This window comes from Lingula anatina, chromosome 2, assembly GCF_051362555.1.
Source record: "Lingula anatina isolate TDL-2025a chromosome 2, LinAna3.0, whole genome shotgun sequence".
Lineage (NCBI taxonomy): Eukaryota > Metazoa > Brachiopoda > Lingulata > Lingulida > Lingulidae > Lingula > Lingula anatina.
In genome coordinates, this window is record NC_141768.1 from 1,099,220 (window position 1) to 1,118,230 (window position 19,011).

A 19,011-nucleotide genomic window follows, 5' to 3' on the forward strand; every position below is an offset into this window, starting at 1 on the left:
GATCGATCCGTCTCCACGGGGTTTCTCGCTAAATTGCTTTTAAAGCTTAAGTGACTTAGATGTCAGGGATGCCTACTTAAGCTGCTAGACGATGGTTACTCACACCCTATCAACTTCAGTAGGTGTGAGAGACATCCAAGCCGCTAAAGAAGTTAATTGCAATTAAGCGAGAATCCCCTTGGAGATAGTTCAATCCAAAGTTAGTACGATAGGGTCTGGGAATGGTCTCTAAATTCTAACATAAAAAAATCACCAATTAAATAGTACATGCATCTCACGTACTCCAGTTTGAGATTAATGGCTAATGCATACTATTGCATCAATGTACAGTACAGGTATATGGGTAATTAAGTACTGAGTCCCAACACGAGTGGTCCACTGTATGTGGTCTCTCAGCGTCCACTGTATGTATGCCTCGGTAATTAAACTCTTGTATATCACATACAGTGAACGCCTCGTGTTGGGACTCAGTACAGAATAGTTACCTCTTGTTGAAGGCAGGCCGCGCCACCTACAGGAGGTAATTACAGTACGCGGTGAACACAAACGCTATTGGACAAGGAGCCTTTAACGAGCACACCCTAATGCTAAATGTGTGTAAATTCAGTGACATTTGATGGTGTTATTTCAATTTAATGGACATTTCTTTACCTCCGTGAAAATCACAGTGAAACGTCGGGTTTGAGGGGGCACATGTAATAAATGTGAATAAATGGTATTAAATATTGATATCTTCACCTGTAGTTTGTATTTTCTGTATCACTAATCATGTTTGTTATGGTATCTGGAATGAAAATCACTATTTATAAAAACCTACACCTGTGATGTGGTCATTTATAAATAAAATCACATGATACTGAAGGTGGGACAACCTTTTTTACCAATGTTATATATATATATATATATATATATATATATATATATATATATATATATATATATATATATATATAACAGACGGACTCTCTTGTGGTTTAAAATATATTTATTGGTATAACTAAAATTTTCACCCTGTAATGAAAGGTGACATATAATTAGATAAAATGACACACAACAAATAATAAATATGTATTTCCTGTAACTGTTAAACACTTATATTTCTATAGTTCTTCGTTTACCTCTTTGATAAAGAAATAATACATTTGATACAGATTACTAAGGCTTATAACTGCTTACCCTGATGTTATTCAAGGGTGTTTTAGAAAGAGTGCTGGTTACACCAATAGGTGGCTCGGTCTGAAAACTAGATAATAGAAAATGCTGTAGTATAGCATAGTGAATAGAGTTGGACACGTAAAAGACAAGATAGAATAGCAGATACTAAACTGAACTAGAATTTACTAGACTATCCCCAAGACAGACAAACAGCAACTCCAGCACTGTTTGAAAATCCGGCGCCAATGCCTTTTATAACGAGACGTCACATGACAAAGACGCGGGAAGACAGAACAAAGGAACATAGACAAAACACCAATTAGGGGGCGTCAGAATCACAGCAAGTCACAAGACAAGACAACTCGAGACGAATGCATATATATATATATATATATATATATATATATATATATATATATATATATATGGATAATTATTCATCATATTACATTTGAAATGCGATGCCCGTACGGTGAACGTATACTGTCCGAAATACCCTTTTCGTAAAGCCCAGGTCCCAACTGGGTTTTGGACGCACGGTTTTTAGGTTCCTTGCGTCCGGCCAGGACGTAGCTAGATCGCACGTAGCGGCTGTTGATCATGTCGAAAAGTTTCTACGTGCTGTTTGCGTCCTCCAAAAGTCGCAAGATGGACGTACTCCTCACGCACGAACTCCCACATTTTCCCCATTTTTTGCCGTAGAACACACGTAGCAGCTCGTACGTTCGGTTGGGACCTAGCCTTAAGGCTTCTGAGCGGAGGTAGACGGTGGCCGTGCGAAATCGCACGGAATCGTAATGATTTAAGACCATGGAATGTAGACATACTTGGCGAAGCCCGTCTTTACCATTTCAAAAAAAAAAAAAAAAAAAAAAAAAAAAAAAAAAAAAAAAAAAAAAAAGAAGAAAAAAAAAAAATAGTACGGATCGCACGGCGTCCGTGTAAATGTACGTAATGTAGACTTTTGAAGTTGTTCTCCTGATAGCTTGCACACAACTAGGATAGGTATTCTATTTATTCCGAATTGTGAGCAGAAGCACTAGAAATAATGAAGACACTTTTCCTTTCTCATATTTTTAAAGGATAAATGGAGAAGTTTGCAAGATATATAAAATTGAGTATGGTGCACTCCCCCTAGATAGTCTGATATGCAGAAATAGATGGCTGTCCTTTATCAACAAGGTTGTGCATTCTTAAAATTGTGACCACCAGTTGTGGACTTCTCCTAAATAAATTTACAAGCTGCTTAGTAAAAGCATCTAGGACCTTATACGTACATACCCAAACACAATCATTGCACACAGCACATATCAAACAAGAGTCTTCAATCAGGCATTTTACTAGATATAGATTAAAAATATACTAAACAGGTTGCTCAAATTATGGTCACTTAATTCGACTTCATATGCTCATGCATTCGATGTACATGTTGAAGTGTTAATCAATACTGTATTTGTTGTGCCGCCTGAACGTCGTAACTCTACCTCACCTAACACAAAGGGTGAATCTGGTGTGAATTGAAATTTTCAAAGTGAATAATTGATTCCGGTGCGTTGAAATGTACGTCGTGTCTTTTTTATGACAAATTTGCATGATTTCATAAATTGCCTTGATTAAAACTTGCTTTTTATCCAAGGAAATGTTTTTTTTATACGAAGATGAATTAAATAAATGTCTGAGTGCAGGTGTTCAATAATTATTGACTTCAACATATGAATGTAGCCCAGGCATGGAAACATCCATGTACCAAATACTAAACAATTTATATATCTTCAAAACAAAATTGTTCAAAGCTATTCTTAACTTTCGGGTCTATGTTGATATCAAATACATAGAACATATTTAATCTCACTTAAAGAACCTCGATATTCTGTCATAGAATTTGTCCATTGCAAAAGACAACGGAGACAAAAATATTTACATATTTTTAACGCATTCTTTATCTAAAATAGTTTTTAAATGGGATTTAAATAATAAGAATTGACAGAATCCACTGGAAAAAAAATAAATGCACTAAATGATGATGATAGAAGCTACCGTTTACACTCTTTCACAGCCGTCACTATTTTCACTATTTTCATCACCCAGTGGCTAATAAACCACCCAGCCGTGTTAAGGAAATCTTATAAACATGAATTTATGTGTGCGGAACTAATCGTAAGTAATAGGCTATTTTTGCAAGTTCTTTATTAGTGCAATTAATAGACAGACCTTATATTGTTTACATTGTAAATGTACGAGCTTCTCCAAGCAGGCTATCTGGGGCAACATTTAAAGGGCAATCGCCAAGAAAAAGTAGGATGTAAGGTAGCCTCTACACTTTCAGCTGTGGCTTAAATTTCCGAAATTTGAATGACAATATTATTTATTAACCCTACACGCGGGATATGTTCGATACCAGGTACATCTGAGTTGGTCGTTAGTATCTGCAGTCATATCGCATCTCAGCTACACACAATAAAATGAACTAAAAAGATGACAACTGTTTGGCATATGCTGATCTTTATTAAAAACACAATCACTCCATTCCAATACACATCATCCACGATCTTATTGCTAAAGAAACAGTACTGGGGATTTTGGCAAGAAAAATATAATTCACGATTTTTTTGTGTGTCCCCAATTTTTTTTAAAATGACCATTCATTACTCTAACATAACCTTAATAAAATTTTGCTTATATGTACATTTAGAGACTTCTTTTTGTCTTTACTGGACTTTTGTCGCCTGGTTGATAACATTCACTCACTCTTTTTTTTCCACTTCACATAAAATTGCCATATTAAAGTAGTAGTACTTTCGTTTTGTATCTAGTATACTGCCTCTTTACTGTAACTTGAATAGAAAATAGAGGGAATTGTCTAATACCACAAAATTAAGTAGATTAATGTAATGAGTCGTTATCTCTATACGTAAAAACCATCACACTGGTATATAATAACACATGAAATCATATTTCCGCTTATCATGGATGACGTCAAGGTTGTTTCAGCTAGTCGCAAGGCAATACAAGCCCAGGAACTGGCACATCCAACATATAGCTAACGTGTCAAAAAACTTGTTTGTTTAATAAAGGTTCATTTTAGGCTCTACATGTAGGCTTGTCGTGGATACAAAATAGCTGCGCAACATATGGTAAGGGCTACACAAAACTACAAAAAAAAAAAGCATTAAGCATGTGCCAAAAAAAGGTTATTTCTACAATTACATCGATTTTATGTGAATACAAATTTAAAGTTTGTTTGGTTAAGATAATCTGAAAAGACTCAAGCTCTAGAACTCTGGAATGAATATGGTAAGTTCATGTCCGTCTACAACAGCAGGGTAGCAATTGCCGATAAGATCAGGAAGGACGCACTCCATACTGGCGCGTTACTGCCCGAAGTGAAAGGTGTGCTTTCCTTGCTGTTGCATTGGTTCCCGTTACAGGTGCAGTACTCCATGTCGACCCGGAAGTCCCCGAGTCCTATTGCCTTCAGTGAATCGAGAGGGATTAACTGAGTGATGGCCGGATCTTCCTGCGTCAGTTTCACGCATTTTTCCTCCGTTTCTAATCCGACGCATCCGCGTTCGGCCATTTTCATGGTCACGGACGTGCCACTCTAAAATAAAAGAGAATATCGAAGATTAGGAAATAGGTTGTTCACAGCACATTGTACTTTCCCTGTAAGATGGTCACCATGAGAGTCAGAGAAACTCGTGTTATTAAACAATTCACTGGTACAAACAATACTGGAAAAGTACATAGTCAAACACTTGATATACGGGGTGGGGAGTTGGGGGGTCTTGTCACGTTCAGATATCATGCTCATTTGAACACGTCTTAACACATTGGATTTTTTTTAATTACAATGATGTTCTAATATTCCTTTTCTTTTTCAGATGTAATATCAAAATAACTTCAGTCTTTCAAAGATGGGTCGCTCGTACATGTAGCTACATTCGCCCAGAAAGTATGCACCAACATTTATTAATTTGTGCGTTCAAGTTTTGCCAGTTGTAACTCGTTGGCAATAAATCCAAAACTTCGACCTCTAGAAATCAGCCGTCTCTGGTTTTGAACACCCATCATTTCCCGCCAGCCTCCTCTTTATAAACATCCGTAATAACCCGTAGCTCTCCTGATGTTACTAGTATTCCACTCAGTGTTATCAACTGTGGGCTATGTTCTAGGGATGACAATATATACTTACCACACTCATAGTGACAGTTGATCCGGTATTTAAACAAGAACCTTCGCAGGACATTGTGGGAGTCTCCGATCCTTTGTCCAGACACTCGGGTACGCTGGTTGCTGGGGTGATTTGATCGAGGGACTTCTGCAACTGGCTGTCGGATGTTTCGTATTTCTCGTAAATGCACACGTGACACTGGGTAGTCGGGGCTGTAAAAAGACAACCAAGGTTTCCGGTTTTAAATGGAAATCGCATTCAAATCGTTAGCTTTTAAATTTATAATAAGTCAATCAATTCAAGCTCTGCTGGTTTGACGACAATTTGTTCAGATAATCTAAATATGTTGAAATAAACGCGACCACGCCAGTGATTTTACCACCAACTGGAAAAAAAAGGGACACCAACTCCGGTGTTGTGCTTGACATGCTCTACAAAATGCAGTAAACAAAAGTTCTCAATATTATTGTTGAAAAATACAATTTAAAACAAAATCATGCGGGAAAGTAAAAGTTAAAATCCAAATTTGTGAAGTATTTTTCATGGCCAAAAGTAGGTCAAAGGTCAATATCAAGATCACAGTAAGATTGTAAGTATATAACGTCCTTTCAAGTTCAATAGTAATTTTGGGCATATCTCTTCTAGTTTAAGATGTACATGTATAAGGGATAGAAAAGTTGCAAAGTTCAGTTCATGGTGAAAAATCGGTCAAAGGTCAATTTCGAGGTCACAGATTTTCAGTATACGACGTCCTATTCAAGTTCAATAGTAACTATGGGCGTATCCCTGCAAGTTTTGGGAATATAAGGGATAGAAAATTTGCAAAGATCATTTTATGGTGAAAAGTAGGCCAAATGTCAATTTCAAGGTCACAGTTATATTGCCAGTATATGACTTGCTATTCAAGTTCAATAGTAACTTTGGGCCTATCTCTGCCAGTTTTGGAGATATAAGGGATAGATAGCTGAAACGTGCAGTTCACGATGAAAAGCGCACAAGCTGCTGGTACTAATTATTCTAGCGCCCGGATCCAAAGCCGGTATGACGTCACATGTAGTACTTGTGACGTTTTTTTAAAAATATTTTAAAATTCACACGCGCACATGTACTTCAATACCCATTTTCCAGTCGTTTAACTTTGGCAATTATAGCAAGTGCATTCAAAAGCACACTAAGGGTGAGGTTGTCGACGTTACCTTTGGGAAGTGCAGATAGAGACAAAACATCCTGCGTACAGCTGTCGCTATTGCAAAAACACATCTTCCCAGAGACCTCCTGTCCCATGGTCAGACCGCCTCCAAGAACACCTTGGATGCTCTGAGCGTCGTTCGAACTTATAGTTTTGCATCCTTCATTCACGCTCTTTGAGGGATTGCAACTTCGAACCACAAAACCAATGCTCACGGGGTTTCCCTGCAACCAAGACCAATGCTTATGCGCAGTGAATAAATAGAACTATCACAAATTCAAGAATTTGGCTTTCGTTTAACTTACATGGAATGCAAGAAAGGCTTTCCCCCTTCGACATCTCCTAACCAATAAAACACCAACTATCTAAAAACTCACATCCCAGACATTTTCATTATTGGATTCGTATGTAATTGTTTTATTAGATTGTCTTCCCATATCTAGATCGATCTAACAGTTAGTACGATGGGTCTGGGGATCGGTCCCTTACACGTTTTAACTGCGTGCTTGAAAAGAAAGGGTAACAATTTAATATCTGGCTGAATAATCCAAGTTATTTCTGGTTAAAAACTTACGTCTATCTGAGTGGCTGTGTTGACTTCAGCAAACGCACAGGAACCGTCGCAGCTAATTGTCTTTGTGATAGAGGTGGGGTTCTTGGCGCACTCAGCGTCCATCGTACTTGCATACATGTTTTGGATAAAGCCCTGTACATCCGCACCACCACCTGTAGCGGTAACATACGTACACTGTGTGCACTCCAGTGCCTCCCCTGTAAAATAATAATAATAATAATAATAATAATAATAATAATAATAATAATTATACCAAAATTATGAGAGGTTATGGTTTCTGTCACATTCTCTTTGCATGGAATAGCTCCAGCATATTATGAATTACACTCTTTCTTAAATGCTGAAATAGTTTGATAATTGGAAATAATTTTTTAAGTTCTCTGTGATAATTGCCACAAACCTCTGCTGTAGCTGGCTTTAGCAGTGACTAATAAACAATTAATGGTCAAGTTGCAAAAGTGGACTGAAACTCCTTGTGTAATGCAAAATAGTTGGTTAGCATGACAGGCCACATGAATGATAATATAATTAACTATTTGCTGGTATTTGCAGTTATAAGGCAATTTTACTCTGCAAATTTAAAGGGTGCCAACTCTTCCACCTGGAGCCCGAAGGAGAACTTGAAAACTTTGGTGGATGTCGTATTTTGCGTGAAAACGAAGGGACATCCAGGCATGAAATGGAACCGAAGTAAAATCCGTATAATTACCTCGTCACCAGTCGACTGCAGCGATTACTACTCTTGATGGGCGTCTTGTTTAAACTACCAGAGCGACAGATTGAGTTTTCACATGATATTTACAGATATGTCTTTAGATAAATATGTGGTCATTTTACTATCTCTGATTTTTCAATTTTCCCCTACGATCTGCCACCTTGGTAGAGGGTACATGTAACTCTTGCTGGGCGTCTTGTTCAAACTAGGAGTGGGTGTTAAAATCACTGCCTCGTGGTAGTTTGTTATTTACCTTAAACAAAATGCCGCAGTAGGTAGATTTTTAATGTCACCAGTTAAGCATGTTTGATAGGTAATGCATTCCTGACGTCACGAATACCTTGCTACCCTCTTTGTAATTTGTGAAAAGGTCGGTGTATTATTCGCGCAAAAAATTGTTTTCTTAGTGTGTTTATGTATGTATCCTGCAACGCATCGCAACTTTTCTTTACCCATTCAGATAAACTAAGTCCAAATAAAGATATATGAAGCACGCGTTCTTTTAGAAACCACATTGCGAGTTTTAGCAACTGGTGATAGCTGCAAGTCGTAAAGAGGTTATAACTGCGCAGGCCATCAGAGCTCAAAGAGACCAAGCACTGAAGCAAAATACCATTAATGGATATGTGAAGATTAATAAGGATTAAAACTTATTCAAATTAATAATTTTTTATGATTACAGTGCTGGTTGCAATACCAAGATAATATTAAGCTATAGTAAGGTTTGTTTTTTCACATAAGTAAAATGAACAAAATGCGTTAAAAAACTGAGCCGACTCCCACGTATTACAGCAGCCAACACGTTTCCTGCTCTTTGTGAAGGTGTCATTTTACTAGAGCATTTTTCTTGTATCCTGAGAGGGGAATTGATGTGAAAGCAGCTACCGTCAAAAGTTTGCAATATGTATGATCTGTGCGGCCTTGTGGTTATCAATAGGCAATCGATTGCTACGGTCCTGCAAATGGTTTTTGATTATCAAGTGTTTGCTGACAGTGTATCGCTTGGCAAACTGGTAATCTACAGCTTTGGTCTTCATAGGTTAAGTTACCAAACTGCTACCCTCTACCAGGGCCACAGATTGACTTTTCACTAGATATTAAGAGATATGGCTCTGGTTAAATAGATGACTAATCTCTGTGCTGTCGCCTCAGTAAAAATGTCCACGGAATAAAAACTGCGGCAATGGTAGAGGGTACCATGCTGCATCCTTGCTGCAACAAAATATATGCCAAAGCTCGCAAAATGATCGCACGCGACCGCCAGATTTTGTGGTTGCTAAAAGGTTGCCAAAAGATTGCAAACACTGTGTGACCCAGTCTTTACATTTAGCTGTACAGCACTCGCAGCGAGATCCTGCCGTTTATCTATCTAGTAAATTATCTTTAGTTGTGTCTGCATACTAAAATAACGCAAATATTGGTCTAAGATATCATCAGTTTGAACGCTTTTATGAAACGCTGATATGAACTCGAACTGCTGAACAAAAATAATCCACAGACCAAAAATGTATAAGTTCTTTCAGACCAAAATTTAAGTCGACTTTGATGCAAGATAAATCAGTGGTAGCAAGGACAATTGATGGGATCGTTATTGCGTTCGATTTTGAACATGAAAGACTTTCTGTACAAGTTACAACACGAGTCGTCCACTGTATGCCGCATACTAAACTATACATGTACAAGAGCAAAGTTATATCGAGGCGCAAGAGGCAAGAAGCTGTGAAAAGGCCACGCTCTCTGGACTTAAACTATGATACTTTCTCTTCTAAATAACAAATCTATCTTAGCCTAAGAACAGGCAACATTAAATTAAATAAAATGGCCTGGACGACACTATATGATACAATATGGGATGTGCACTGTATAGAAAACCATAAGGGCTGCGCGCTGACTAATCTCAAAAACGTGCTTGAATGCAACTTATTGGCGCAGAAACTCAATATTTCTCGCCTTACCCAACTCGATCCCTCCCAACAGAAACATCAGAACAATAATCGCCAGCATCATGGAACCAATTGGTACAGTGTAGTTTCAGAGACGGTCAGTATTCCGATAATAACGGAGGCTCGGCAGCTGATGAACTGGTACGCCACTTAGCGTCTGGGCAGTTTAAGCCCAATTCCACTTAGGGGGGTGCAAGCTATGCCGATACTTACCAGAATCAGCAAATGCAATACATTCTACACTCAGAATATGGCTGTTGTTTAGAAATTCAAAACCATTTTAGTTAGATTTGAACAAAAATTACGTGTGCAGAAATACATGTTTGACTTGTTAATTTGCATGACAGGACAACACCCCTCCTTAAAATGCACCAAACGGCGTGCCATCTAAATCAATGACTAATAATACGAGTACAAACGTGAAAACGAAAGTATATTGATTTAACGTGTAAATACAAATCACCCCACGTTCAAGTCGTAAAACGTCTACTAAATAACAAAAAATTGAGAAAACAGCAATAAGAAGTAAGTTTCAAACGTAAACATCCAGCCTGTTGACTCAAACTCAAACTTGTCGTATCACAAAGAAAATTCAACCCCCAAAAGTTTGGAGTAAGACTGGGTTCCCATACCTAGATCGATGTAACAGGTTCGGTCCGTCTCCACGGGGTTTCTCGCTAAATTGCTTTCAGTTTAAGTGGCTTAAATGTCAGGGATGCCTACTTAAGCTGCTAAACGATAGTTACACTCTATCAACTTCAGTAGGCGTGACAGACATCTAAGCCGCCAAAGTAGTTAATTGCAGTTAAGCAAGAATCCCCTTGGAGATAGTTCGATCCAAAGTTGGTACGATAGGGTCTGGGAATGGTTTCTAGAAAATCTCCAATTAAAAAGTACATGCATGTAATGTACTCCAGTTTGAGATTAATGCATAGTAGTGCATCAATGTACATATCAATCATGAGTCTTCAATCATGCATTTCACTAGATGTAGATTAAAAATATACTAAACAGGCTTCTCTAATTATGGTGACTTAATTCGACCTCATATGCTCATTAAAAGTATGTAAGTATTTTTCACATCAGTGTTACATATATCAATCGAAAGAAGAGGGTCCCTGATAATCTGTCATTGAATTGTACAACATAATGTCAACAATGTTTTGCATTTGATGTTTACTTTTATTCATACAAAATGTGGAGTTTTCCTATATGTTTAAGCAAATGATTACATAAATAAAGATTAATTCATGTACTGTTACATGTACTTCCTAATGAAGTACAAGAATGCTGAAAAAATATCTGACAGCTTCATAATGTAGAGATAAGTCATATCTGACAGCAATATTTCAAACCACAAGACACTGCTGCATACATTTTTCCTTGAGTCCATAAGGGTCGATCCCGATGATCAGCTCAAATTTCTCCTTATATCTATCCTTTATGAAAAAAAGTTGCTTCTTTGAAAGGTTGAACTTATGATGACACATTAAACTCTCTCAAACTATAACTGCTATTACCCAATGAACAAGAAAAATTAAGTGCAAGATAATTGAACTATAGCTTCTGACAACTCCATGATGTTGGGATAAGTCACATTTGGCAGGATTTCACGATTAGACTGTCTTGAGTTCATTTGGGTCGATCCCGCTGATCAGCTGAAGTTTCCACTGGTATATATCCTTTTAACTTTGGTGTACTTGATCGCGATATGAAGTTTACTTTATTTGGTTCACCTATATTAACGCTACTATTCCCCGTCGTTCTTTCCCTCCAAAATGGCCGCAGGACTATAGTTACGGAGCAAATATGACGTCACTAAAATGGGCCAATAGCACTAACGTTTATCAGAAAACTTGCCCATACTTGCCTAGACTTAGATACAAAATAGCTGCGCAACAGACGGTTAGTGGTACACAAAACTACAAAAAAGCATTAAACGCGTCTAAGAAAGGCTATTTCTACAATAACATTAATTTCATGTGACTATAAAAATTGAAAGTTTGCTTGGTTACGATCATCTGAAAAGAACTCTGGAACTCTAGGACTCTGGAATGAATATGGTAAGTTCATGCCCCTCTACAACAGCAGGGTAGCAATGGCCGATAAGATCAGGAAGGACGCACTCCATACTGGCGCGTTACCGCCCGAAGTGAAAGGTGTGCTTTTCAAGCTGTTGCATTCGTTCCCGTTACAGGTGCAGTACTCCATGTCGATCCCGAAGTCCCCGAGTCCCATTGCCTTCAGTGAATCGAGAGGGAATAGCTGAGTAATGGCCGGATCCTCCTGCGTCAGTTTCACGCATTTTTTCTCCGTTTCTATTCCGGCGCATCCGCGTTGGGCCATTTTCATAGTTACGGACGTGTCTCTCTGAAATTAAAGAGAATATCGAAGATTAGCCTATAAGAAATAGCTTGTTCACAGCACATTGTTCTTTCCCTGTATTATATACCCTCTACCAGGGCCGCACCTATAACCCTGTGGACATTTTTGCTGAGGCGACCCTGTAACGTTTGGACAGATGTGAGCAATTAAAAATGCACGCGTACAGAGGGCATTGTTCCTGCTCTGCAGGAGCTGATTATCGCTTGTTACGCAACCTGCCTTGTGTTTTCTGTCTGCTAAGGGGTTGTGTTTATTGTCACAGAGGAGCAATTGACTGTCTTGATTACTCCCAAGGGGACCTGGCAGGGACTTGCTAAGTGACAGTGCCTGAGTAGATATGCAAACAATTACCAGCTATGTAATCATCCTTGAGATTTGAGCACAGGGTGACAGTACAGAGCTTAGCCATCTGTTTAACCAGAGACGTATCTCTCAATATCTAGTGAAAAATCAATCTATTGCCCTGGTAGAGGGTAGTCACCATGTGTGTCAGAGAAATTGGTGTTATCAAACAATTCACTGGTACAAACAATACTGGAAAGGTATATAGTCAAACACTTGATATAGCAGGCAGTCTTGTCACGTTCAGATATGATGCTCATTACGTTTATTTTGCACACGTTCATCACACATTGATTTTTTTTCAATTACAATTATGTTCTAATAATCCTTTTTTCCAGCTGTAATATCAAAATAATTTTGGTCTTTCAAAGATGGGTCGCCCGAAAATATCCAGTTGCAACAACATTTATTAACTTGTGCATTCCAAGTTTTGCCAGTTGTTACTCGTTTGCAATTAACTGTCGACCTCTAAAAATCAGCCGTCTCTGGCTTTGAGCACCCATCATTTTCCGCCCCACCCCCTTTATGAACATCCGTACTAGCCCGTAGTTCTCCTGATTTTACTAGTATTTCACTCAGTTTTATCAACTCTGGACTATGTTCTAGGGATAACTATACTTACCATACTCATAGTGACAGTTGCTCCAATGTTCTGACAAGAACCTTCGCAGGACATGGTGCGAGTTTCGGATCCTTTGTCCAGACACTCGGGTACACTGGCTGCTTGGGTGATTTGATCGAAGTTCTTCTGCATCTGGCTGTCTGATGTTTCGTACTTCATGTAAGTGCACACGTGACACTGGGTAGTCGGGGCTGTAAAAAGACAACCAAGGTTTCCAGTTTTAAATGGAAATCGCATTCAAATCACATTAGCTTTTGAATGTATTATAAGTCAGTCAATTCAACTCCGCTGGTTTGATGACCATTTGATCAGATAATTTAAATATGTTGAAATAAACACAACCACGCAAGGGAGCGTTTTGTGACGTCACAGTGTAGCTAAGGTTTAAAAATATTTTAGCGCTGGGACCCAAAGCAGGTATGACGTCACATGTAATACTAATGGCGCTTTTTTAATGTTTTGACATTCACACGTGTACTTCTATACCCATTTTCCAGTCGTTTAACTTTGGCAATTATACCAAGTGCATTCAAAAGCACATTTAGGGTGAGGTTGTCGATTTTACCTTTGGGAAGTGCAGGAAGAGACGAAACATCCTGCGTACAGCTGTCGCTATTGCAAAAACACATCTTCCCAGAGACTTCCTGTCCGACGTCCAGGCCGCCTCCCAGAACACCTTGGATGTTCTGAGCGTCGTTCGAACTTATGGTTTTGCATCCTTCATTCACGCTCTTTGAGGGATTGCAACTTCGAACCACAACACCAATGCTCATGGGGTTTCCCTGCAACCAAGACCAATGCTTATGTGCAGTGAATAGATAGAACTATCACAAATTCAAGAATTTGGCTTTCATTTAACTTACACGTGGAATGCAAGAATGGCTCTGCTCCTTTCACATCTCCTAACTAACTAAACACTAACTCAAAACTCACATCTCAAACAATTTCCTTAATGGATTCCTATGTAATTGTTTTGTTAGATTGGGTTCTCATACCTAGATCCACCTAACAGAATCGATCCATCTCAGATGGGATTCTTGCTATTTAAGTGCTTTCAGCTTAAGCGGCTTAGATGTCTGACACGCCTATTGGAGCTGCTAAACGATAATTAATTACCCCCTAGCAGCTTTAGTAGGCGTGACAGACATCTAAACCGATTAAGTTGATTGCAATTAAGCGAGAATCCCCCCCTGAGATAGATCGATCCACAGTAAGTATGACAAGGTCTGGGAATGGGCCCTTACAAGTTTTAACTGCGTGCTTGTAAAGAAAGAGTTTACCGGTGTAACAATTCAATATATCTCTAAACAATCCAAGGTATTTCTGGTTACAAACTTACGGCAATCTGGGTCGTTGTGTTGACTTCAGCAAACGCACAGGAACCGTCGCAGCTAATTGTCTTAGTTACAGAGGTGGGGTTCTTGGCGCACTCAGCGTCCATCATACTTGAATATATGTTTTGAATAGCACCTTGGACATCCGCATCACCACTTGTAGCGGTCAGGTACATACACTGTGTGCACTCCAGTGCCTCCCCTATAAATAATAATAATAATAATAATAATAATAATAATAAAACTATGACAGTTTAATTTTTCTGCTACAAACTCTTTCTCTGGAATAACATCAGTATGTTTTGAATTACACTCTTCCTAAAAATGCTGCAATATTATGAAATAATTTTTTAAGTTCTCTCTGATTACTGCCACATAACCTTTGATATAGCTGGCTGTAGCATTGACCAATAAACAATGCTCAAATTAAGAAATTGGACTGAAACTCTTTCAGTAATGCAAAACAGTTAATTAAAATAGTGTACCCTATATAACAAATCTGGACAGAATGGCAGGCCACATAAACACTAATGAACTAATGGCTGGTATTTGCAGTTACAAGGCAATTTTGCTCTGCACATTTAAAGGGTGCCAACTCTTTCACCTAGAGCCCGAAGGGGAATTTGAAAACTTTGGTGGATGTCGTGTTTTCCGTGAAAACGAAGGGACATTGCTGTCCGCGTTGGAATCGCTCAAGGAACTGTCTGTAAACTTTTCCAGCGGCATCGTACAAAGCCACGTGCGCCACCAGGCAGCAGCACTGGCTGTCCCTGTAAACCAACAGTCTATAAGGGTCTTATACCCAGGGGCGGATTATTTGAAGAGGGGGGGGGTCCACGGATGCAAGGGGGGGGGTCCACGGGTATACAGTGGCGGATTTAGAGATGGGGGCAGAACCCCCCTGAACCCCCCTCTAAATCCGCCACTGTATACCCTTCCAGGTGTCTCGTCAAAAGAGAACATTGTCAGCAACTTCTCTCAGGGACAGTGGTAAAACGCACAAAAAAAAAAAAAAAAAAAAAAAAAAAAAAAAAAAAAAAAAAAAAAAAAAAAAAACGAGTTTCCAGAGTAATACCCAACAGCAGGCCCCCGCTTCGTGGTTTGGACCAAGGTCCACTCCTTAGAAAACATTTTTTCTTCATGGCATATTTGGCGAGCGTACCTTTTCAAAATCCCGTTTGGCACTTCTAGAATACCCTGAATACCCTGCGGCGTAATTAACTAGCAGAGCGAGCGAGTTACTTCCAAAGCTGTAATTAATTCTCGGCTGCGCTGGGAGGAGATTCTGACGCATTGACGCATTGCTAGTTAATTACGCCGCGGGATAGTCAGGGCACAGACCGTGATCACTAGATACCGCCAATGGATTTTTTGGATTTTTAGAATTTAGATTTTCCATGTGAACGGTGCCGAACTGTGGATCGATCTATCTCCAAGGGGTTTCTCACTAAATTGCAGTCAACTTAAGCGGCTTAGATGTCTGTCATGCCTACTAAAGCTGCTAGGGGGTAATTAATTATAGTTTAGCAGCTCCAGTAGGCGTGTCAGACATCTAAGCTGCTTAAGCTGAAAGCAATTTAGCGAGAAACCCCTTGGAGATGGATCGATCCTGTTAGATCGATCTAGGTATGGGAACCCGGTCAAAAGCTTGCATTTTTCTCTCGGATTTTTATTGCATTTCTCAGAAATTAAGTTAAAAGCCGATCTGTCGGTCGATTGATTTAATGCCCCTCTGGTATCTGATATGTTTACACGGTATTGGATTCCAGCTCACCTCACATAAGTTGATATTAACCTCCTGTCATCTTCAATCCTTCACATCAGTGGCACCATACTATATTAGACCCAATTCACATACCTAGATCGATCTAGCGGGATCGATCCATCTCGGAAGGGATTCTCGCTAAATTGTTTTCAACTTTAGCGGCTTAGTTGTCTGGCACACTTACTAAAGCTACTAAACGAAAGTTAATTACCTCCTAACAGCTTCGGTAAGCGTGTCAGACATTAGAGCTGCTTAAGCTAAGGGCAATTTATCGAGAAGCCCCTCGGAGATGGACCGATCCCGTTAGATCGATCTAGGTATGGGAATGGGGTCTTAGCCGCTCTCGATCGTTATCAGCTTTATGGCAAATCTCGTATTATTGTAATTATTATTCACTTTATTTGATTTACTCTGTGCTGTCGATACCTCGAAGAACAAACACATCGAAGCATATCATAAAAAGTTGACCTAGATTCCACCCTTCACTCCGGTCAAGCCAGACAGAGTTATCAATCATAGCCTACATCTTAATGTTTTTCCTGTTGGCCTGTGCCATCTCCATTGTCCATCTATAAGAAACATTCGTGATTAATCAAATTTATAGTTCATATTTCTGTTGGCATATATTATTAATCTGCTTCAGTGCAGCAGTATAGATGTAGGCCGTATTTAATATGAGGGTTTGCAGACATTTCTCAGTTCAAAGGCCATGGCACAGCCGTGTTTCGCACCGTACTTAAGATATTCAGTATGAGATAAACTATTTCTCCATGGGATGCGTGTCTATATATACTTTTACCTTTCCTGTCGGCTAGACGGGTCTTGCGCGTTCTTTCGCTTTATTTATCTGCTTTGTGTGCTTATTAACTTTCGCTTTTTTAGCAGATTTTATCCACTGTTATATAGATAAGATGTAGACTGTGTCACATTTTGCTTTGAAACTTGGTAGACTGATTCAAAGGTCTAATGTACAGACCAAGTTCAAAAACTGCTTGATCGGTTTACTTTTGTTGAAGTTATGCTGCTTTTTGTATATACATCAAAGTGGGTAAGAAGAAATAGTTATAAATAGTGCTCATGTTTTTTCATTATATAATTCACGCGGTCCAGTGATGGACTATCTGCCACGACCATCTCAAGAAAACGTGTCAACGCACTTAAACCATTTATCTAAACTGTGGATCGATGTGAGCTTAAAAAGGCATCTCTGTAAACTCAGTGGAGACGGGTTTTAAACGACACATACTTTTGCATGTATAACGTGCCGGTAATGTCATTCGTGAGATCGGTTTCATACCCCAACTTCACGCCCTGTAAACTGATGCTATACTGAACAAAAATACCACAGCAGGTTTTTCTTTTCCATAAAAAATACGATCGAGTATATCTCATAAACTAACAAATTCATACAATCTATCCTGCTTTCCGTCCGTTTCCAATGAAAAGAAACGTTACCAGTACCATTTGGTTTCTATACTATATACACCGTTCATGAATGTTTCAAATGCACCACTTGAATCCTGACTTGGAGATACTGATAGAAAGATGCGGGCATGAAATGGAAACGAAGTAAAATCCAGTCGACTGCAGCGATTACTACGTTGATGGGCGTCTTGTTTAAACTAGGAGTGGGTGTTTAAATCACTGCCGCGTGGTAGTTTGTTATTTGAATATCTTAAACAAAATGCCGCGATAGGTATACTTTTAATGTCACCAGTTAAGCATGTTAATTGGTAATGTATCCGGATGTCACGCATACCTTGCTACCCTCTTTGTAATTAGTTAAAATGCTGGTTGTATTATTCCCGCCAAAATATTGTTTTTAATTTGTACATGTTCGCTACTTACATTTCCTCATTCAGACCAATTAAAACTAATTAACCTCTCAAATAAAAGTGCGTTTACGTTTCCACGTGAAAGGTACAGGAAGAACGCTACGGGAACGGGCATATAATTAAAAATGATATAAAACATCAAATCCAAGTGCATGGGCGGATTGAGCAATGATCAGTGTGAGGGAGAAACATATATACCTTTTCTCTCGAGAAAAAATCTATTTGGCTGAAAAATGTCGGGTAGGATACCTTAAGTACTGAATACAATTAAGGCCCTTAGGTAGCGTCCAAAAACATTTACAGGTTTTGGCCGCGGTCATAAAGCGAGTGGACTTAAACTATGATGCTTTCTCTTCTAAATAACACAGCCATCATAGCCTGAAGACAGGCAACATCGAATTAAAAAATGGCCTTGCCGGCACTATATGGCACTATATGGAATGCACACTGTATATTGAAAACCAACAGGGCTGACTAATCTCAAAAGCATGTGCTTGAAAGCAGCTTACTGCCGCTGAAACTCAACATTTCTCGTCTTGGTACTTACCCAACTCGATCCCTCCCAACAGAAACACCAGAACAGTAATCGCCAGCATCATGGAGCCAGTTGGTGCAGTGCAGTTTCAGTGACGGTCAATATTCCGATAATAACGGAGGCTCGGCAGCTGATGAACTGGTACGCCACTTAGCGTCTGCGCAGTTTAAGCCCGCTTCCACTTATAGGGGTGCAAGCTATGTCGATACTTACCAGAATCAGCAAATGCAATGAATTCTACACTCACAATATAGCTATTGTTTAGAAATTCAAAACCATTTTAGTTAGATTAGAAACAAAAATATACGTGTACAGAAATACATGTTTGACGTGTTAACTTTCATGACAGGACAACACCCCTCCTTAAAATGAAACAAACGGCATGCCATCTAAATCAACAACTAATAATACGAGTACAAACGTGAAAACGAAAGTATATTTCAAAG

The 19,011-nt window shown here is 39.0% G+C and overlaps 2 protein-coding genes across 2 annotated transcripts; both read right to left on the reverse strand.

Annotated features, from left to right (window-relative positions):
• Positions 1–3,638: 3,638 nt before the first annotated feature.
• Positions 3,639–9,896, reverse strand: LOC106151903 (uncharacterized). Its single transcript, XM_087005575.1, has 5 exons — positions 9,760–9,896; positions 7,090–7,286; positions 6,523–6,739; positions 5,348–5,538; positions 3,639–4,756 (listed from the first exon to the last, which is right to left on the reverse strand). The coding sequence occupies exons 1-5, from the start codon at positions 9,809–9,811 to the stop codon at positions 4,466–4,468; spliced, it is 948 nt and encodes a 315-aa protein (XP_086861701.1). The 5' UTR covers positions 9,812–9,896; the 3' UTR covers positions 3,639–4,465.
• Positions 9,897–10,906: 1,010 nt separating this feature from the next.
• On the reverse strand, positions 10,907–18,759 carry LOC106167313 (uncharacterized). Its single transcript, XM_087005574.1, has 5 exons — positions 18,578–18,759; positions 14,436–14,632; positions 13,662–13,878; positions 13,097–13,287; positions 10,907–12,117 (listed from the first exon to the last, which is right to left on the reverse strand). Exons 1-5 carry the CDS (start codon positions 18,627–18,629, stop codon positions 11,827–11,829), a joined length of 948 nt encoding a protein of 315 aa, XP_086861700.1. The 5' UTR covers positions 18,630–18,759; the 3' UTR covers positions 10,907–11,826.
• Positions 18,760–19,011: the final 252 nt, after the last annotated feature.

What these genes read in the sequence shown, in the direction of transcription:
- LOC106151903 (XM_087005575.1), bottom strand. Translation starts at nt 9,811, where the DNA reads ATGATGCTGGCGATTATTGTTCTGATGTTTCTGTTGGGAGGGATCGAG. An exon ending in TCTATCTGCACTTCCCAAAG is followed by an intron (nt 5,539 to 6,522) that starts GTAACGTCGACA and finishes GTCTTTTTACAG; the next exon opens with CCCCGACTACCCAGTGTCAC. An exon ending in CAACTGTCACTATGAGTGTG is followed by an intron (nt 4,757 to 5,347) that starts GTAAGTATATAT and finishes CTTTTATTTTAG; the next exon opens with AGTGGCACGTCCGTGACCAT.
- LOC106167313 (XM_087005574.1), bottom strand. Translation starts at nt 18,629, where the DNA reads ATGATGCTGGCGATTACTGTTCTGGTGTTTCTGTTGGGAGGGATCGAG. An exon ending in GTTGGGAGGGATCGAGTTGG is followed by an intron (nt 14,633 to 18,577) that starts GTAAGTACCAAG and finishes TATTATTTATAG; the next exon opens with GGGAGGCACTGGAGTGCACA. An exon ending in TCTTCCTGCACTTCCCAAAG is followed by an intron (nt 13,288 to 13,661) that starts GTAAAATCGACA and finishes GTCTTTTTACAG; the next exon opens with CCCCGACTACCCAGTGTCAC.